Source organism: Numida meleagris, chromosome 6, assembly GCF_002078875.1.
Source record: "Numida meleagris isolate 19003 breed g44 Domestic line chromosome 6, NumMel1.0, whole genome shotgun sequence".
Classification (NCBI taxonomy): Eukaryota; Metazoa; Chordata; class Aves; order Galliformes; family Numididae; genus Numida; species Numida meleagris.
This window is the reverse complement of record NC_034414.1, coordinates 9,828,905-9,850,418: the sequence shown is the minus strand read 5'-3', so window position 1 is coordinate 9,850,418 and position 21,514 is coordinate 9,828,905. Positions and strand designations below refer to the sequence as shown.

General features: G+C 43.0%; 3 protein-coding genes across 17 annotated transcripts in view; all 3 read right to left on the bottom strand.

Moving 5' to 3' along the window:
* Positions 1-6,664, bottom strand: part of TRIM66 (tripartite motif containing 66) — a 45,484-nt gene extending 38,820 nt beyond the window's left edge. Inside the window, exons 1-2 of one of the 3 annotated variants that reach the window (XM_021402320.1) lie at positions 6,588-6,664; positions 6,278-6,452 (exon numbers count right to left, since the gene is read on the bottom strand). In XM_021402320.1, coding sequence (XP_021257995.1) covers positions 6,278-6,443 — 166 coding nt within the window. In that variant the 5' untranslated portion in view covers positions 6,444-6,452; positions 6,588-6,664. Of the gene's footprint in view, positions 1-5,297; positions 5,376-6,277 lie in introns of all 3 variants that reach the window. The other 2 variants (XM_021402321.1, XM_021402319.1) reach the window with 2 other exon arrangements.
* On the bottom strand, positions 9,436-13,069 carry RPL27A (ribosomal protein L27a). The gene is made up of 5 exons (XM_021402333.1): positions 12,625-13,069; positions 12,288-12,351; positions 11,780-11,855; positions 10,774-10,948; positions 9,436-9,629 (listed from the first exon to the last, which is right to left on the bottom strand). Exons 1-5 carry the CDS (start codon positions 12,625-12,627, stop codon positions 9,501-9,503), a joined length of 447 nt encoding a protein of 148 aa, XP_021258008.1. The 5' UTR covers positions 12,628-13,069; the 3' UTR covers positions 9,436-9,500.
* ST5 (suppression of tumorigenicity 5) overlaps positions 13,646-21,514 on the bottom strand; it is a 158,276-nt gene continuing 150,407 nt past the window's right edge. For all 13 annotated transcript variants that reach the window (XM_021402310.1, XM_021402306.1, XM_021402305.1 and 10 more), the window contains 6 exons: positions 18,402-18,579; positions 17,402-17,443; positions 16,347-16,458; positions 15,114-15,353; positions 14,891-14,977; positions 13,646-14,492 (listed from right to left, as the gene is read on the bottom strand). In XM_021402310.1, coding sequence (XP_021257985.1) covers positions 14,458-14,492; positions 14,891-14,977; positions 15,114-15,353; positions 16,347-16,458; positions 17,402-17,443; positions 18,402-18,579 — 694 coding nt within the window. In that variant the 3' untranslated portion in view covers positions 13,646-14,457. The remainder of the gene's footprint in view (positions 14,493-14,890; positions 14,978-15,113; positions 15,354-16,346; positions 16,459-17,401; positions 17,444-18,401; positions 18,580-21,514) is intronic.

Below are 21,514 nucleotides of genomic sequence, written 5' to 3'. Positions count from 1 at the left end.
TTTCTTACACCTATAACAGAAACTGCCCCAACAGCGCCAGCTCTTGATCAGGCTAACATAGAGATAAAGCCTCCATACTGAGCTACATAACATGCCAGAAATTGACCAAAAAGGAAATTCTCAGGAGGTTACTTTCTGAAGGAAAGGATGCACGGCCATCACAGCTATTCCTTCGCTGACACACCACACAGATGAGCACACGGTCTTAAAGCATTTCTGGGAGCGACAGCTTACAGGAAAACAGAGGTAGTGCTCAGGACTTTGCCACAGCAAGAACAACTTCTGTCAATCCTCCACATAAGGTTAAAAAAAAGTGAATCCTGAAGTTGCATACTGTATTACAATTTAACACGCTGCCCAGTCAGTGCAGAACGTTAAATCAAATTACACCAATTGAATGATATTTAATGTAATGCTTGTGGCCTCAGGCTAGTTCACATGAACTTTAAATTGTGCAGATCTGTTTCAAACTGGCAAAGTATAAAAGCACATAAAGAATGTGTTAATTTAAGAACAGGCAATATCACGTTTCTAATATTCTTTAAAGAAAACTTCAACACTTTTCACCTTAAGAAAACATTTTCCCGTGTGTGGCTTTTAGTTCTGCACAAAAGCCTCCTTATGCACACTAAGAGAGGCAGTGGTATTAAGGAGTTTAAAGCCACGAAGATTTCAGGGGTACATGACATGATTAGTACCTGGGGATATCTCAAAGCAACGCCCAGGATGCCGTGTTACAATTTTTCCCCATATTTTAGATTTTAGTTATGCTACTTGCACAGAGCAAATCCCACGCAAACAGGTCAAACATTGCATCAGAACCGCCACCACAGAAGATCCAACAAGGCACAGCTTTGATTGTATGCCTCAAATATCCAAATAACTTTGAATTACAATGATCTCCAATCCAAGATAGAATAAACACTGTAAGTTAACAGAAGAAACAACGGGGACACTGTGGTTGTACTGCATTGGAAGTAGTTTCCTACTCTTACGAGAGCAAGCCAGCAAGCACCATTTCACATCTCCTAATACTGAATTTTATACTTCAGACTCCACTAGAAGCACAGAGGAGGGATTCCCTGAATGTGGAAGCATTGAAGATCATAGTGGTTCATCCAGCTTTACTTCCCATTTCATGCTTTTTCCATTTAACAAAAGCATGTGCTCTCTGGAAATTCCCAACTTTTTTTCAATATAAATTCTCAAAAGAGTCTGATGAAATTTTGGCAAGATAAATGCACTACAGAACAGTTTGTGAAGCAATTGTTCTGAAATTAAGCAAATCTTACATAGAAGTTAACAAAGAGCCACAAGCAGCAGCTACTTCAACAATACAAACCCAGTGCAAATCATCAGTAAAGTACGACTTCCTAGAAACCCTTTACCTGTCCTCAGGATAGCCAGTCACTTAGCTACACATCAAGTCACTTGTGTCAGGAGCAGAGGGTTATGAAGCAGAGCTGCACACACACAGAGCGCGCCCCAGAATCAGGCTTTGCTGTATTGCAGGTGGACGTGGCTGCACCTTCCACAGAGTACCCGGGGCTGCTCTCCCCTCCTCAGCAAGAAATGCAAACAAGTCAGCAGGGCAGAGAGATGTGCTGGTCCACTACAAAGTGCATGGGATTTTTCTCTGGCCTTCCTGAGATTCATTCAGGCCTGCATTAAGTTGCCTTGATTGTATCTTTCCCTGAAGAAGTGAAATAAAAACCCCACAGATGGCATGAATGGCATCCTCCTTCCTCTCTTGCCTGGGTCCTCTCTTAGTCCTCAGAATAACCTGGAGCCAGTGTGCAGGAGGAAAGAGTAGAGCTTTTCCAGGTTCCAGTAGCAGCAGGTCTCATAATATCATTCACACCGTGGTACACTTCACAGACCATTCCTTAAGTGCTTCTCTTGTCTTACTTCCTAACCACTGCCTCTAAAAAACAGCTTTAGCTTGTTTGAAGAGTCTTACTTTGCAGATAGCTCGTTTACATATGTTATTATTACACACTATGGGTGAAGGGAAGAGTAGCCAGGAGCCCTAGAGATTCACTGCTTCTACGTATGAGAATGATGCAACTTCTGGATCCAAATAGCAATCCAACGTGGAATTACAGCGTTCAAACAACAGAGTTTATACATTAAGAGATCAGCAGCCAAATCCTGTTATGATGCAATCGTGATGCCCAAATGAGGGCCACTATTGCTACCAAAATCTCCAGAGGTAGAAAAAAAAAAAACTAAGAGCTGTTGATACAAACTACATAGAGTTTGTATGTAAACTATATCAGTAGGAAGGAGAAAGCAACATTCGCATAAGCTGGCTTTTCAGAAGTTCATTACTTCCAGCTCTTAATCTGCTAAAGCCACTATTTGCAACATCACACCTGGTCGCTATTGAGGTGGGCACACATTTATGAAGGCTAGCAAGGACACTCACGTTGGATTTGTGTGCCTATTTGCAGTAATCTAATTTGTAAGTTACAGAGCTGAAGATAATTTGCAGCAATCATTCCTGTAAGCGCAAACTAGTCTCTGCACCACATATACAAACGGAGCAGAAAGACCCTTTGAATGTCTAAATCCTCAGTTCACAGACTTGTTTCAAGGTCCTCCAGTCCGGTCAGGTTTGAGCAGGAAGCTCCCTCAAACTGGTAGTCTGGGAAATGAACCAGCGCAGACAATTCACCTATTATTGCCCTAAGAATTGATTAGCGTAAAGTAACAAACAGTGGAGCTATCATACACCCTGCATTTATACTGGCTGTCCGCATGCTGCACCTATCCCTCCGCTCTTTTTCCTCCAGCAATCACCAGAATAATTATTCTCAGAGAGCATTAACTCCAGCTCAAGCTGCAGGCGTAATTTACACTTCCTTGGAGACCCAATTACAGGTTATAGGAAACAGTTCTGAGGACAACCTCCAGCCATACAGCTTTGCATTTATTTAACCAACCCCCCATTGCTTCCCTTGCCTTTTGGATCGGGCATCCGAACAACCACGTGAGAAGGGCTGAGTAACTTTAAACACATTTTAGGATGACTAATATATTTTCAAGAGTGCCCTCTCTGGAATAAGCTTTTTACTTCCTTTTTTTAGAAATGAAACAAGCAAATTGGTGTTCTCCTTCAGAACTAATAGGAGCAATGCGTTGCATCACTTGCCTTATATGATCACATCGAAGCCATGTTATTTGGGGCGTCAAGACAGAACAGCTGTAACACCAAGAAGGTCAATGTACTCCACTCCAAGCCTCAACGTGGACAGAAGAACTCCACAGAAGTGCATTTTGTCTTACACACAGACACAGTACAAGATAATGCACGGTGTTGGCGCCTGGAGTCCTCTCTTGCGCCAGCATACCATAATCCTTATGCCAAAACATCATTGTGAAAGCAAGCCTAGAGCCAACAGAGTCAGAACTCAATCTCCTTAAAACAACCCCTTGAAGATGCCTCTGAGGATAGTAAATGCAAGTATGGCCAGTGCTCGGCTGAGTGTTGGATGTCCCTCACTGAAAGGCCTCCACAACGGGGAATCTGTGCTTATACAGACCACCCCTCTTATAAGACAAACAAAACCACATATTTTCAGCCAGCAATGATGGAATACAGCAAGCTAACACACGTCAACAGACAAAGCCACATTCTTTCTTTCTATTTAATATTCTATTTTCACTTATTTTATATGTTCAGTTTGCATTTCTCTAACATGGAACCCCGTCGCGCTAGCTGGCATTTAAGCAAAGACCTCAGACCCTTAGTTGCTCACAGAAAGCTAGCATCAAACAAGTGTGGATAGTTTTAGGCCTCTGCACAGAATGTGGAAAGAAATGACACCGGCACACAGAAAGGTAAGTGAAAACTGAACATCTTAAAGTCCTCTTCATAATAGAAGCACCTGTTGGAGCCACATTCGCAAAGATCATTTTCTTGTTTCACTCAAACTGCAATTAAACCTCTCTGTTCTCACAGCTCTGAATAAATTCTAACACGTATGTGGCTTTTCTGTAAGATCTCAGTCTATCTCAGAGCTTTCATTCCTGAGTTGACTTCAACACAAAGACTGAGATGCACGTACAAAAGAAAGTGTCCAACATCAACCACCATCAAAGGCCAGGATTGTTTACCTACATCTCTTTAGCATCTTTATATGACAACAATCAACTAGAAAACACCTTTACGTTGGTATTTATTTAGACTATTTATATTAAACGTACTATTTATAACACGAGATATTGAATCCCACAGATTTAAGTATGTATTTGCACCAAATCTCAGATTGACTTCACTTGGAAATATATTCATTTTTTCCATTTTCATATTCTGCTTAAAGAATTTATAGTAAGTAAGAAATGCATTTTTTCCTACAGGCAATATTTCACACTTAGCTGAAGTGGTTTCGCACTTGTGATATTTACAGTTCATCATCAGCACATATATATGTCCATAATGCAGACTGGGTTGGTATTGTACTACCTATAAATCAGGAATGAGTACATAGAAGATAAGCAATATTCAGTGTCACGCCATTAAGGGATTTCACAAATGTATCCTGGCTGACTCACGGTGGTTGCAGTTTCAATCACTGATTGAAGAGACACAGATGTTTTGGTTTTGCTGCTCTTGTTGCTTATATATGGACAGAGTGTTTGCACCTGGTGTCTCACTTCATTTACAGTGAGTCTTCACTGCATTATTTCCCTCCTCTACCATGTCTCTAATCTCACTCTTTCCCATAGAAATCTCCCAACTACAAGAGAATGAGGAAGTAAACAGAGAAACTTCAAGAATACAGAAGTGAACCAGTCCTTGTTCCAATTTGCTGTGGGCAAATATTTCCCGATCTGCTCTCAGGTGCCCAAATACACATCTAATATCTTAATGACTCATGAGAACCCCTAGCTGCACTTCATCCAAGATCATCATGCAGCATAAATTCCTTTTTCCACTTTGCAAACAAAAACAAGGCGTAGAGAGGAATGACTTTGGTGTCAAATGAGTGCACAAAAAAAAAATAACGTAGTTGTTCTTTTCAGCATCACTATTACAAAAGAGGCCCCTCATACTTAAAGCCTGGTGTGACTGGGCATCAAAAATGTCAAGGAGGCATTTACTTGAAATGACTGCTTTGCTCTGTCTGCTTCTCCCACCTTTATGCCTTTTCCTGTCTGCATCCTCCCACAAACAGCCTTTCTTTCTCCTTTGCCATTCAGTTACTCCCTTCTCCTTTATCTTCTGTGTTCTGCCAGCTTTTCAACAGTCACCTCCTAACGCTACTTCCATTTGTTCTCAAACCTGAACTTACCTAGTTTATGTTATCACATCAATGCAGATAATCATCACCTCAGGGAAAATATCTTCTATCCCTGCATGTTTCTAAAATCTGCTTTGGAAGAGATAAAAAACGATGCTGCTTATTCATCTAGAGTTCAAAGCCTGTGGAAATACAAGTAATCTACATGCCTTTGCTCTCCTTATAAATTAGTAATGAGTTTGGAATGCTTCCCCATGGTAATTAAGCCTCATTCAGTTAAAATGACTGCATTCTGAGATGCAAGTCCCTTTTCGTTCCTAAAAAAGTTACATCTTTTCTATTAACATCATCACTAGAAACTGTACAAATAACTTCAGGATCTCAAAAGCTACAGTCACAAAATGCTTCACGTCCTTGCCAGCTTCAGGCAATTCGTTTTGGCGAGTTACAGCGTATCCCTCAATCGTAAGTGCTCACATAGAGTGAAACCACACTTAAAATGAAAACAAAAGGAAAGCGCAAAGAGTTTCAGTGCACCACAATACCCATTTTCTAATAACAATTGCTGTGCCCTCCATTAAGAGCAAAGAGCCGGATGTCAGTGTTTGCTGTGGTGTTTGCAGGGGCAGGAGGGGCAGAGGAGGAGGAATATTAACTCTAACCATAACCACTACCACAGAGAAGTCCAACATGTCCAAAGGATTAAATAGTAGCCTAGCAACTACTTTCTTGCATTTCACTGTATATTTTAAGCAAAGCCAATATTCACGAAGTCACACTTGGTAAATGAAACCAAGCCCCTTCTGGAATACATAAATGTTGCCTGACTGCATCATTTCTACTCAAAGCATTGCTGTTGGATGGAGAACGTGTTAAAGGAAGCTCTTCTCAGTCCGCTCCTTGCTCATACACACCTTGAGTCTCCTAGTTTATTCTTTCAAAGTAGCTACAAAAAGTATTTCTCAAGCCATCTATTTTTATAATACTGTATTACAAAGCGCCTAAGTCAGTCAGAGGTTCTTAAACATTACCTTCATAAAGAACTTCACACCCAGTGGAAATGTAGCTGTATCCCTGAATCAGCTCTGGAAGGCAGTCCTTACAGAAGGAGTGAAGGCAAGGCAGCATCCTGGGGTCTCTCCTGCACAGGTCCCATTTGCACACCAAGCAGTTCCTCAGCACATCCAGGGGTTCCATTGCCGTTGGCTGAGGTTTGACATCAAAAACATGAAGAGTCACAAAATGGCTCATGACAGCCCCTCCACTTCACAAAACACTTGATCTCTCAAGCGCAAACTAGAAGGCAACAGCGGGATGCACCTTCTCAGAAACAACACTTACTCGGTCCCTTTGAAGAAAGAGGAAGTTCCTTGCAGCTGAAAAATCACATAACTCGCTTTATAAAAAAAAAAAAAAAGAATATATTTGCAGATTGTTGTGCAGGAAAGTGTGGTTTAAGGTTTACAAACCATGATCCCACTATCTCTCTATAGTACCTGCAGCTTTTGTAAAAAACTGAAGTAATCTGTTCTATTGATCTACTTACAAAGCTGATACCGGGCTGAATTGTCACATGCTGTACATTTCCTGCTAGAAGCACTGAAACTGTGCAATAAAAATGATGATATTCTCTGACCGCTTTTATAATTTCACCTCAGTATTTCATAGCTTGCAGGTAAAGCAAATAAAGACAATCATAACTGATCATACCTCCATCATTTCAGCAATGCCCATTAGAAAGCTGCCTTGATAAAGGTAGTGCAACTTCTGCCGAGCTTCTTCCTAGAAACCTAATAAAATGCACTTTGCAGTGATCAAATTTCACCTGTCAGGATGAACACAGACCAAGTTATAGACCAAACTGGAACATTCTGCAAGCAGGACAGCACTTCCTTTGCCAACCTAGGCTCCTCAAGGTAAATTGAGTACTTCGCAGTTCATGTTCCACCCAAATCTCAAATGTCCAGAGATGTCCAGAGACAGACTGCAATGAGAAACTTTTGCAAGTTGCATCGGAGAAGGAAAAGCAAGCAATCTCATCTCCTTGGAAGCACCCCTCCAGCTGACTGAACGCCCTGGTGGGGCCAGAGCCCCACGTGGCTGCCCACTGCCTTGGCACGGTGGCCTTGCTGCCAGCAGTACAAACTTGCAACTGCCTCCAGATCTCCCCATCACAGAAGAGCAGCAGCTCTAATCTTAGGGATGTGCATTCTCTTGGGGGGGTCCAGCTCAAAGCAAGATTCCAATGGAAATGGTTAGCAGAAAGACCTTCTTCTGCAATGAAACAAAATTATAAATGTCTCAGAAGTCCACAAAGAGTTTTGTTTTTTCTTTTTTGAAGTATTGCATCCTGAAATCATCACTATTCAAAATACTTTAGAACAAGAGGACCATATGCCCATATCAAACTTCATACCCAAGACCCCACTTCTAAGAAATGGTAGATATCCACCAACTTTACTGAATTCACTTCAACAAATTTAAACCTACCAATAAAATTCACAATTGTAACATCAAAACAACTGGTCCCTGGAAATGAGCTGTGGTGATTGTACCCGTAGTTTAAGTAACAGATGTTACAAAAGCACCTATTACAGAATAGAATCACAGAATCGTTTGAGTTGGAAGGGACCCATAAAGGCCACCCAGTCCCACTCCCTGCAATGGGCAGGGACACCTGCAGCTCAATCAGGTGCCCAGAGCCCCTCCAGCCTGATCTTGAGCGTCTCCAGGTACAGGTTATCCATCACATCCTTGGCCATTACATGAGCTCATCTTCCACAGGCAAATGCCATTAGGGCAGCACAGCTTCTTGGCTCGCACCATCTTCATTTCTTGCAAGTACCATTGCTAAGACAACAGACCAGATCCTACAAAAACATGCAACGCCTGCAATAGGAAGTTGAGGTCTTAGACTACCACATTTTTTAGTCAGAGAAACCACAGCCCAGGACCAAAGCACTAATGCAGAGAATAAGTGCAAACACAAAACCAAATACCGGGATATGCTGTACCAAAATGAAGGCCAGATAAGCGGCTGAATGAGAAGCAGGTTCCATACTCTTTTTTAATTTATGCTTTTTCCATAACATGTGAAACTACGTACAAGTGTTCTGGCAGGAGGGAGAAGGATGATGGTGAGAAAAAGCATTAAGTTTCCAGCTGAGACAGGTATGTAAATCAGCAGCCACGCAGCTATATTACCAGCGGCTTGTCTGCACCGATGGGAGACATCAGGTCCAGCAGCAGAGGCTGCCAACAAAGTAACAGCAGGTGAAGAGAGCTAGCAGCAGTCTCTCCTGGAAGGGGAAGGAAAGGACCTGGCTTTTGGGCCATCAGCCCAAATGGTGGGAAACAAGTTTTTCCCTCACCAATCACCACATAAGGACTCAAATTCCAAACACTTGATGACTTTTTACAGAAATACCAGTACATGTTTTCATTAATGTGGCTAAATTCAAGTGGTAGAAGCAGTGAACTTTATTTACTCAGGCCTCCTACACTTTCATGAACATTTCCCAGATGTTCTGAACTATCTGGGAAATACACCTGAGGAATATGTTCCAGAGTAACCGGGCAACAAATCCAGCCCAAGCCTCAGCATGAAGGACCAAACCCAATAGCCCTGCTGCCCTAAGGCACCACGGCCACAAGCTCGTGCCCAACAGCTGCCCCACCGAGGGAGAGCTACTGAGGCAACTGAAGCCTTCTACCAACATTACAACTACGTAACTGTTTGAGAGGCATTTTAAAGCAAACAAGTCTAGAAATTCACACAGCGCAGCTGGACAGCTGTGCCACTGCTTAGTGTCACATGGCACTGCTTCTGTCCCACAGCTGAAAGAACTGCGCGCCCTACACCTGAAGAGTGTACTTGGTGCTAAAAAGCTGACATTGCTCCTCACAAAGCCACCTGCTCGACTGACCTTCACAGCACCTGCAGAAAGATGGGCTGCGATATCTCCTTAAAGCAAGGGACGTTTGGGAAAACGAAAAGCCGAAGTACACTGCTAACTTGTAAGGATAAAATAGGAGGTTCTTCAAGTGCCAAATGCTGGCACTGGAATCAGGCAGTTTCAATTCACGGTAAGCATCAGTCAAACCACTACACAAAACAGACAGAAATAACTACACAAACAAGACTTAATGTGAACAGCATCGGGGCAAGACAAGAAAAAAAGTCAGAAAATTCTATAAATCAACACATTTTACACATTGGTCTTTATTCAAAAAATTTGAATAAAACAAAGGCCTCTATGCCACAAGCACACAGGCACCACCAACTTCTTTGATCTTCTCTTCCGCTCTTCTACTGAAGAACTTTGCTTTCACAATTACAGGCTGCTTGGGCAGCTTGCCCTTGCCCAGGACTTTGTAGTAACCCTAGAAAGATTAAAAGAAGAAAAACACAAAAAAGACAACAACATTTAGTGCTTGCAATCAGCTTCCAGGCTCTTCCGCTCTGTCTTTTGCACACAGCAGTAAAAACGAAAACCATGATCATCACAGTGACCTCGTTCCTCATCCATCTCTAATGTAAGATTGGTAAAAATTGGTAAAATATATCCTGCATGAGCTAGTGCCATTGCAATCGTTCAGAGAAGTAGAAACTATGAGGTAGATCAAGCTTTTCCAGTAATTTAGAACATTTGAAGCTGCTATCTTCCCAAAACCACATACAGAAAACACTGATAAGTCTCATAAAGTAGTCATCAACCACATCCCACTTTTCCAAAGGACAGAGCAGCTGGCTGCACTTCTACAGCTAATGACTAACCAATTACACCTGGCCCATGTTCTTTACATGATGGACCTTAAATAGAACTGAAGACAGTGCCATCATACTCAAACAAAGCACCTGCGTGGTTTATTCTGATCTGCAAGCAGTAGTTCATCTCTCCCACTGGAATCCCCTCATTTCACTCCTGTCCTTTGCACTGAAAGGACAACGGTGGCATAAGGCCCGTTAATACTACAGCCTTTAAAGTCACAGCCTGTTAGAAGTGGCTGAACTGGCCAACAAAGAGGCATTTGAGATGCAGAGCACACCTACTTGACAAGCTAGTTACTGTCACTGATTTGGTGGCTGACTGAGATATGAGGTATCGCAGCCAGTGAATGAGGATCAGAAGTTTATGTCTGAGAACGATAGCACACCAGAACAACAGAACGTGTAAAGATGTGACTCTATTCTCAGTATTAGAAATGACTTTCCGTAAGTGAGAACAGGACTATCATGTTTTCACACGTGCTTTTGGTAATTAAACAGCCTTCTACCATCTTTCAAAAAAAGGGAAGTCATTCTTACAGGAAAAAACATAAACACCTGAAGTACTAATTTACCTAATGATATGCTAAGATGCACAATTATGTCCCAAGTTTACAAATATTCAGGCACTGCAGTTTATTTGCAGTTTACCATTTTATTCTGGTATGCGAAGCTAAGCTACACGTTAAACGAGTAGGAACTGCAGAGTTGACTGTAGGAACTTGAACTGTAGGAACTTGAATCTAAGCAGAAACTTACTGAGCGCACAACATCGATGACTGGGGCCAGTCCAGCCTGGTTTTTTGCATAATTGAGTCTCGTCTGTTCAGTGACAAGGGTCCATAGTTTATCCAAATTGACAGTGGGACAGAACTTTTGGTTTTTCTTCAAGTGATAGTGCCTCATGCCTACTTTTCCAAAGTAGCCAGGGTGACTGTGAAAGAAAATAGATTTCTTGTTAGATCACTTTTAATTCATCCTGAATAGGTAGGATTTCAACACTGAAACAAGGACCTTGCTCAAAGTAATTAAAAAATTTCAAAAAAATTTATTTCACTTTTGCATTATATTTTTGGTTTTATTAACACACAAGCTATTAAACTGTAATAGTCAATGCCACCCAAACCCAGGGAATTTTTTTTTTTTTTGAGCATCTGTTCTCCCTCAAACTCACAACTGAATGCGCCTCATAGTAAGTCTGGCCCAACACTGTATTTCCCCGGCAAAACCAGCTCAGTGAATCCAGGTAGGACTGCACTGCGTGAGGAGCTCCAGAGCTCCTGTCACTAATCTGGTGACTGACCGAGACAGGAATGGTCACAGCCAGTGAATATAGATTAGTGGTTACTTTTCGAGTACTCTAGCACACCAGGACAACAGGCACTGTCCAGACGTGACTCTAGTCTCGGCATTAAGACAATAACCCTTACTCTCTATGGTAGGCAGCTAAACAGAAGGTAGTTTTGATTTATGTAACATTTCCAATTTATGTAACACTTGGTGCTTGCATCTGTTAGCAGGACAACGTTGTAACCAGCAAGTTTGGCCAAACTTACTGAGTTCTGCAAGATGCCTAATTTAAGAATAAAAGCCTCTGAGTTTTGATACAATGGGGACGTGAATTGGTAGCAGCTATAAAGCCACACTTTGTGTTAGAAAAAAAAAGGGACTGTAAGTAAGTTCAGTGGTTCACATATGAAACGTGGTTGTTTCTATCTCAGAAAGGTGCATTTTTTGCTAGTACGAACTTAAAACATTAGCTTACTATTTATCAAAGTTAATCCTGTGATGGTGCATACCACCAGCATTACCACGGCCTCCAGGATGCTTCCTGTGTTTGCCTAAAAAGAAAAATTACGTTCGTTACACCAAGAATACGAAACATAATGCTTGAACTTAAGGCCACGATTAAGTGCCAACTTCAGCTAATTACTCTGAGGACTGCAGTCTTATTCTGTCCTCCGCATTCATCTCAATGCAACAACCAAAGCCAAGTAAAAGACTAACTGGACAGAAGAAGAGCCAAACCACAGTGTCTTTATCTTACATAAGCAAAAGACACCAGCACTAGCACAAAAAAAGGCGACAAGACCAGGCATAGCAGTCACCTGCACGTTTAAAAAGTCGCCCAGCCACGTTCTCAGGCTGCACCTCCCCAGCTCACCGCGCGGAACCCTGTACCCGGCGACACATTCCTGCAGGAGAAAGCCCCGCTCCCTCGGTCTCGTCGCCCGCACGGAGGTGGCTCATCCGCGGTAGCAGCCCCCACTCACCGATGCGGCCGTGCCCATGGCTGACGTGCCCCCTCAGCTTCCTGGTCTTCCGCAGTCTGGAAGGCTACGAGGAAGCGAGAGCGGCGGTGAGCAGCGCGGCCATGAACGGAACGGGAGGGCCCCACCCGCCCGGCGGCCGCACGCCCAGGCGCCATAGAGGCCCAGGCCCGCCGGCGGGACGCCCGAGCAGCCTCACCACGCCGCCCTCCCCCAACCAGCCCCATCCCATCTCATCCCAAACAGGCCACGGGCACGGAGAAGGCCCGCTTATCCCCCCATTTCCAGGCCACATCCCTCAGCGAGGGGCGGCAAGACGAAGCAGCCCAGAGGCACCCACCATCTTGTCAGCGTGCGCGATCGCAGAGAAAGAACGCAGAGCTCGCGAGACCTGGGGAAGGCACGGCCGGGAGGAGCCAGCTCACGCGAGACTTCGCAGAGGCTTCCGCAACGTGCGTGGAGTCTCGCGAGATCGGCAATGGCGGGGCTTGTTAGCGCTTGTGCTGAAATGGGCGGCAATGGCATCTCGCGTGAGGGGTGCTTGGGGAGCGCTGCCCGCAGGGGGGAAATGGCTAGCGCTTGCATTTCCGTTAAACTTGCTATTTTACACTGTACGGTTATTTGATGTACGCTTTCAAAGCACTGGTATATGTTTGAGTGTGAGGGAGGCAAGGAAAAAAGGAAATGACTTCACCTTTTCAGTGAATAAACCCTCGCTTTTGCTCTATGAGGCTGATAGCAAACCAGAACCACTGTCAGGTTAGGAATTGCGCGAGCCTCAAAGCTGTAAGAAAGAAATGGCACTGCAAGGGAAGAAAAATACAGTGTGCTTTTCATCTTTCAATGCTTTTAAGTGCAGTTGACGCCAAAGAGCAGCAGGCTGGATGGAAGGCAGCTGATTAGCACATCAGAAACTCAAGCAAAACCCCACCATGAGCTATTCTTGTTCTACTCAGATCACTTAACCGAGGCAGCACCAAAGCAACCTGAAAGTACCGCCGTGTAATCGTGGAATCACAGAATCGCTGAGGTTGGAAGGACCACTAAGATCATCTAATCCAGCCAGCAGCCCAGCCCCACCGTGCCCACTCACCACGTCCCTCCATGACTCATCTCCAGGGCTCTGGAGCACCTCCAGGGATGGTGACCCCACCTTTAGGAAGTCTAGGAGCAGTACGGTACTTACAAAGACAGAAAGGGATTTGCTGCTGGCCCACTTGAAGGAAAAAATAAACATTTCAAGAGATGCTTCTGTTAGGATAAAACTAATCAGTGATATAAAATGCCTTAGCTCTAGTTAAAAACATTAAGTAGAATTAAAAACGCTATGTCACGAAATAGCAAACTTACTGAAAGACAGATTCGTAACAACCATTTTGTATTTTAATTGCAAATTCACATTCACAAGTTCCTCTGGTTCTGTACCCACTCAACATCAGAAGTACACAAAGACTATAAAACAGGTATATTTACACGGTTTATTGGGAACCATACATACATACATGAGGAAAGGACGTACTGTACCTATACGTTGCAGCTTGCATGTCAAAGAATGGAGCTCTCCTCACAGTTAGCAGTCTTAGTGCAGAATGGATTACAAGGAGTTTACTGACCAGCGTTCAAACCAAGTGGAAGCTTTGTATTGTGAACCAAGTACCTCATTATCAAGTTACGTTCTTATTTCGTTTTTAAAATTAATGAGAAAGAAAATTAGGAAAAAAATATACCAGCTCTGCCACACGAAGCCAGCCCTCGCACACACAACCTCTCCCACAGACCCACAGGTCCATTCGTTACCGCAGTACTCAGGCATCAGTGTAGTTCTCACAAACATCCCCTGAAGTCAGTGGTTCTGCTGAGAGCTGCACGCAGTCAGCTACTCATCTTTGCACCAAGCATAACTCAACTCATACTAAAGAAAGCACCTGTTATTCTCAGGAATATACAAATATTTACCACAGTTTTCTTTGCTCATTACAAAATCAGTTACAAAAGCTTACAGCACAGTATTTACAAATTCTGTCCAAATACACGGACACTCTGTAACAGCATGGGCAATCACTCAAAGCTGCAGTCAGCTTTTTTTATTCTCCCACATCCAGGTCTGGAGCTGCAGGTGTCCCAAGCACAGTGTCATACGTAGTCTTTGGGTTGGTGGTTCAGCAGAAAGGGATCAGTTCTTCTTGTGAAGGAACTTCATTTTATTTCCTAAAGAAAATGCACCACCCGTCACTTTTTCACATACTAGAAAAGCCAGCTGCAATCAGAAGTTACTTAACGAATGGGTGTAATTTGCAATGCAATTGTTGTTTAACACCAGCAGGGAGAGCCAGCTAACACAATACTTAGTAGTCAAGTTTGTTTTTTTTTCTTCAATTATGTTTTCAGGCTTTTTTTTCCCAATTGAAAATGAAAACGTTTCACAAAGACCATAATGAAGTATGACTTTAAGTATGTTTTCATTGTGTTCTTTTGTTATTTCCCATCCCATATCAAAACCTCCGTTTGGTTATCTGATTTCACCTCAATTTTTTTTTTTTCCAATAATATAATAAAGAAGTCACATGAAAATAAATTCCAAAAATACTTCTACAGAGTTTCCTCACCAAGGCCTCGCAGAAACTTGTTCACTCCACTTTGTTCAGTGTCCGGAAGCTCTTCCAAATACTGTTCAACCCTCTGCTCAAAGAGACCTGCGGAAGAGGGGAGAAAACTGAGCCGGAAAGCGCTGTCAGGCGGGATCCCGCCGCCCCCTTCCTCTGATGCTGCTTCCTCTCGCCGCCCCTCAGCTCTGCCCCCGCCGCGGCACAAAGCGGTCTGCACCCTTACCTTTTGCCCTGCATTTTCTCAGTTCTCTGTCCTGGATGAAACCAGCAAACATTTGGGATTCCATGAACACTTCCAAGAAGCGGCGGATGCTCTTGGAGGCCACGGATTTACGGAATGCCTCCCTTTGGAAGACACGCTCTCCTTTTTCATTCTGGGTTAGGAACAGGGAATAATGGCCAACTGTCTCCACAAAGAATCGGATAAAAACCTCAGACACTAATCCATTCAGGGTGTTACATTCTGCAAAACAAGGCAGCAATAAGACACCACAATCAGCTGCTGCGGCTCTCGGCATTCTCCCCACCCCGGGCTGGGCACCATCGTCTAGGGGTTTACTGATGCTATAGTGATAAGAGAAAGGAGTTGTGCAGCTCCTTTGCAGCCCTGGATGTAGGTCAGGTAGCGGCTTTATCATCAGGAGCTGTCTGTCTACGTAACTGGTGTTTTGTAACCAAGAATCAACAAGAAATACAAATCCTCAGGAGACAGCTCAGGAAATTAAAAACTTTGTGGGTGCAGCATCAAAGTGATACCTCTTATTTTAAATCTGAATAACTCCTTACTTGACGAACTTCTGTGCAGCTCTGAGAATTAAAATTTTTGCTTGGAGGATAATAAACCTAAACACCAAAAACAGATCCAAAAGTATATGTTGTACAATTTAGGCTTTCGCCACTACTGAGATATTAAAATAGTTTTAGATATGTAAAGCAGAGATGAGTAGAAATGAATTTTAGAAGCTGAATAGAGTCCTCCCTTGTACCTGTTAACCACAGGCGGTTACATTCAGCCTGGGCTCTTTTTGTAATTGCTGGAAAGAAATGTGAACCTTCCAAGGCAGTTTAGCCCCTCCAGCACTGAAACCACTTTCTGAGGTTCCTGCTGCTCTCCCTGAAGACACCGAGAGCCAACAGCAGCTCTGAACTCAGACACACCCCTCAGCACATAAAGTTATTCTGGATTGAATCAGAGCCAAGTTAACTGCAACCTCTGTGTGATAAAAGGCTTAAAACTACTCGTGGAAGTATGTTTCACTTACAAAGATATCAAAATAGATTGCTGATTAAGGTATCGCTGTGTGTTGATGCTATCAGTCCCATTCCCTGTGCATTCAGAGATTATCTTTGATACTGCAAAATGTATTTGAGTACTGGAGTCCCATCTTTTTTTCCCCTGTGTAGAAAGTCAGAATGCTACCTACATGCCTGTTTATGAGTTTTCAAATGAGCTTACCATCATCTGAATCACTATCTGAATCCTGATTTATCAGTTCATTCTTTCTCTCTAGAGCCTGCTCCAGAGCAGCTTGCAGCTTTCTAGGTAATAGCGTGTCTTCATCATCCATCTGACAGAGGAAAAAAAAACATCCTTAGAACACATTCATCTTGTGCAGTAACTACAGCAATTACTTTTGCACAGTTTAAGGTTCATAAGAAAAGCACTTTCCATCAGTTACTGTCATGCTTACGTAAATGAAATAATAAAACCCTGTGTGCAGCTATCATGTATTTCTAAACGTTTCTTGTCACTCTTAATGAGTTTAAAGCCAGAAAAGATAATCCAAAGAGCAAGGCAAAGATCTGTATGCTTGGAATCAGCTCTTCACATGACAGAGAGTCCAAATAGTTGTTTTACTGAATATACATCATGTGAAGAGCTGCCACATGTACACACAGCTGCTCTAGTTGCTTTTAGGCAACTTCAATTCTTGGTAGCTGCTTTTACTTATGTCCTAGGGCATCTTGTTTTCTGGGCTTCTGCCCCATTGCTCTCTTCATTTATTTAATGCTTGTTCAGAAAAAGCAAGCAGAGAGAGGAATATTCATAAGAATATTCACAGTCATACTTTCCAGGGAATCCTACAAGAAAATTTACTCACCTTGCCTACCGGTGATTAGTTCTGTAATTACCGAGTGCCACATTACTATCTCCCTGTTCACAACCCTTCTTCTCCCACCACTCTCAGCCATTCCCCATATTTCCTCTCACTCAGAGACTTCTCTTCTTTGCAATTTTTGTCATTTTCACCCCAAACTGAGTATTCTTGCTAACGTAATGCTGTTTTTGAACGTTTGCTTTGTACTGCCAATACAGGTATTGGTTTCTTTAACAGCCTCAATCCCTTTCGCGTTCCTGAGGAGAGTAGTACTAATTTGAGGTAAAACAGAAAATGTGTCTTGCCCATTGCATAATTCCCATCAAACATCTATGATTTAAAACAAACAGCCTAGTATGATAGGACTAAACAGATTGCTAAACTATGTGACAACATTTCAAGCTATACTTACCTGTCTGATGAATCGATCTGATCCCAGATTAACCATCAAAGCCTGAAGAAAGAAAACATTATGGTGAAATATATCTTAAGAGACAGAAAACATTCATTTGTGTCTGTTTTCTAACAGAGAAGGATTGTCTGAATGGTCTCAAGCCTCATCACAAATCAAATTTCCACTGTGAAAACAGTTAGAAAGGAGGTTACAAAAGAGGAAGATGAAGTTATTTTTGTAGAACTAAAGTCTAATTTCACATAGATCTGTAAATACGTACAAAAATTAGAAGAGGTAGGTTGTTTTTTTGTTTTACACCCTAGCATGTTATTAATTTTTGCTAATGTGTGGTTGAAAAGTATCTGAGGGAGGGAGTTAAAAAAAACGGTGCTGTCTGAGGCAGTGGGGCTTCTGGAGGGCAAGGGTGTGACATGCCAATGCTAATGAAGCAGTGAAGCTGTGAGAAGGCGCTGGGAAGATGTGGGAGAGCAATGTTAGGAGCGTGGGAGGAAAACAGCAGAGATTTACAAAAGCCTGAAGCACAGAGTGCCTTGAAAATGAACACACACACACACACAATCATAGGAAAATGACAGGAAAACGGTAGGAGTAAGAAAGAAGAGCATGGCCTTGAGGATTTTGGTGGTGTTTTACTGGAACAACTGAAGTGCAACTCTCATTTCATTTCCATTGTAGTGTTAGCAAAGTCTCAAAAGTTACCCTTCCTCACAAAGAAAAAAAAAAAAAAAACCTTAAAAGTTTTATTTTCTCTCCTGCCTATGCATGCACAACTGCCATTAGCATTAACCAGTGCCATAGCAGCTGGCATTTCATGACTTCCTTGCGACAGGTACAACACAAACGTAAGAAATCGGGATATTAGCACTGTACGTAATTGTTGCCCCAGTCAACATTCACTTCTTTCTGTCCTCAGGATCGAGGAGCAAGCAGCAGGCTCTCTCCAGGGCCAGGCCAGCTTCAGCCCTGGCAAACAATTCTGGTGCCAGCCATCTCCTACCTCCTCCACAGGCAGCTCCTTCAGCTTGGGCAGAGAGCTGGAGAGCAGGCCCACCAGGAAGGGCGTAGGGCAGCACACGATGTCGATCATGGACGAGGGCAGAACGGGGATGAAGGTGTGCTGCCAGGAGAAGGGGTACAGCAGGGCCACCACGGCGTGTGAGCAGCTTGAGAGGGTGCTGAGGAGAAAGGAACGATTGTGTGAGCAGAGCTTGGTCTTCATCCAGACCACGCACTGCCTGCTGATCAACTCAGCGTGCTGAAATGCACATGCTGCCCGCATTTCCCGAGATGCCTTTGGGCTATCACTTCTGAATTCAAGTACCCAGGCTGCGCTGCAGCCCGCACCCCACCTGCACCATGAGGTGTGGTAGCTCCTCCCCTGCCCGCCTCCAGGTGGCATGGAACGAAAGCTGAAAGATGAGAATCAGTTTGTTCCATCATGGCAGCCCAAGAGACTGATCAGGAAGATGGGGCTGAACCTTCCCAACACCAGTATACGATAGCCACTTTGAATGAGGCCTAACACCCAAAGCAACTGCAGTACTTAGCTGTCTGACCGCCTTAACAGCACCGATGTTTCCATGTCAAGCATTGACACACACACAAGAGACAGTGAAAGGAAAAAATAAAAATTGAAACAGTGTCCCAAAGAAAAATGATTAAATCAGATAAAAACAAGATAAGCAAACAAAGCAAAACCAAAAAAACCAACCACACAATAATAATTGTTCAAAGGGTCGTTAGTAAAAGCAACCTGTGTTCCAAAGTTTGTATGTTTGTGTGACAGCAGCATACTTTACTGCAATACATTTTGATGGACTTTGTGACCAACTCTCATGATAACAGTATTAACCCTGCTCAGAAAAGTGCTCTGAAATACCCATGAAGTTAAGGCTTCATATCATTCACGGAAAATGTACAGCATATACCATCCCTCCAGCTACTGAATCTGATTCCCTTTTACAGTCACATGGTTTCCAAACATTAAAAATAAAGGAAACTCATTACCACGCCAGTTTTAGCAGCAGGGGAACAGAGGCATGCTCTCTGTTACAGAGCTTTGATTTTGGGCTGCATAATAGTGTTTCCTTCTTGCAGGCAGAGGATGACAGAAATTTGGACAGTTACCCAGCCCAGCATGACCGAGCTAATTTTCTCACAGTGCAAACTTCTGCTGTGCTTAATGTAGCCACAAAGAACTATAAATAACTAATAACTTCAGAGCTGTTATTGCTTGAGAATGATGAGGGGAATTTTCTATTTCTTCACTGCAAGTCTTCCTGGAAACTTTAGGGGGCATCAGGCTTCTACTGGAATAACTCTCAGAAGCACTTCTGCTTATAGATTATGCCAGGGCCAGAAGAAAGGTTTTGCCTGTTTGTTCCTGTCAGCGATTAACTTCTGAAGATTGCTGAAGGGGAAAACTGAGAATAAGAGGAGGAAGAGAGAAGTTTGGGGAGCAGTAAATGCATGTCTCTTTACCCTGTTGTTTGCTGCTTTGTTTAATTTATTTGATATTTGATTTAAGATCTGTCAATTACAGTGCGTTTTCATAATTTACATAGCCTGACACAGGTTTCTTATACAGAAAAATCAGAGAATTAGAGCAATACATCATTTTAGAGCATACAGTGTGCTGCCATTGACTCATGCTTTGGTGCTACAAGTGTGGGCGATAGCAAACATAACAGTATGCTTCAGAAGAGCTGTGAGGAGCAGTGCAGGCTCCCTGCGTGGTTCTCAAGCTCACTTTAATGACGTTGTGGCATTTTTAACTGCAACCAGTTCAGTCTTCTTACATGATTGACTAAAAAAAGAGCCATGTCGAGCTAAAAGCAGGAAGGCAAACATTCTTCTAACATTTGGTTAATATTTTTTCCCTTTCTATAGAATGCCCTTTTGTAACTTGCTGCTTTACACGCAGTGCTGTGACGTAAATCAGCCCCTGCATCCTCTCTGAGCGCTATTCCCACGCCAGGGGAGGACACTGGGCTCTCCTTCAGAGCTCTCCCGGGGGGCAGATGGGGCCGGGAGCAGCTGAGCACAGCACGTGGCAGCACCCTGCTCCATGGCATCCTGCAGATCAACACCACTGCCCTTGTCAGCTCCTCCGCTGTGTGTGGTAAGGCTCTGCACATCCGTTTGGCAAAATTCAGCCCCAGAAAATGGTTCCCTGCGAGACGTCACAGGCTGACCACGCAGAAAACACTCACTGTGAGCCCCAAACACCTAGAATGGCATACTCCCCTCCCTCATGCTGATGCTAGAAAGCCTGGAAGACCCATGAAACCAAATTCTTACGTGTACAAAGCATCCTTCCACAGCTGGAAGGATTCCCCATTAGGAAGGATATACATCTCCCACTTCAGTGTGAGGTTTTAACATTCTGTAAGTTCACCTTCAGAAATGATGGGTCTAAGGGAACTTTAAATCTCTGCCATACAGTTCCAATCCTCTCAAAAGGGCATTATTCATGAAAAGCATATTCAGTAAATGAAAATAAAAATAAAGCCCTATCCTGGAAACAAGCCCACTCCACTTTTTCCTTTCAAGCTGTCCCAACTGTTCTAGCTGATAAGAAATGTGAAGTAAATAAGATGGTTTATTTTCTCCAAGATGTGTGAAGTGCACAAAGTAAAGCAACAGAATGGTCACAGAATATTTTCAAAATATTTTCATTTTTAATATACCAGGGCAGTTTTGATGATGATAAAAGAAATGACATGATGTCATACAGCATTATTAATGCATGAGTCTATCAGTAATGATAGGAAATTAGAGACATTTTTCCTTTGCAAGTTTAGAACCTGATGAATCTTTTCAGATATGGAATGGCTACATCATCATCAAAGCAGCTCTTGAAGAACAGACACGACAACGCTGCATCTTCTTTCTACCTATGCAAAATTGTTACCGCTTGATTCTGATTTACCCAATCCAGGCTGTTAAAACTGGGGGAAAAGAGCTGGATTTCTCCTCTTCTGACTCAAACCAAATGACTCATTTTTGCAGCTTCTAGCTAGATCTGCTCCATTAACATTTCAAAACAAAATCGTGTGTTGTTGCTACAGAAGAGAACGTGGTGATGGAGCAATCTGACTGTGTGGCTGT

What these genes read in the sequence shown, in the direction of transcription:
- RPL27A (XM_021402333.1), bottom strand. An exon ending in CCATGGGCACGGCCGCATCG is followed by an intron (nt 11,856 to 12,287) that starts GTGAGTGGGGGC and finishes TTTTCTTTTTAG; the next exon opens with GCAAACACAGGAAGCATCCT. An exon ending in TCATCGATGTTGTGCGCTCA is followed by an intron (nt 9,630 to 10,773) that starts GTAAGTTTCTGC and finishes TAATCTTTCTAG; the next exon opens with GGTTACTACAAAGTCCTGGG.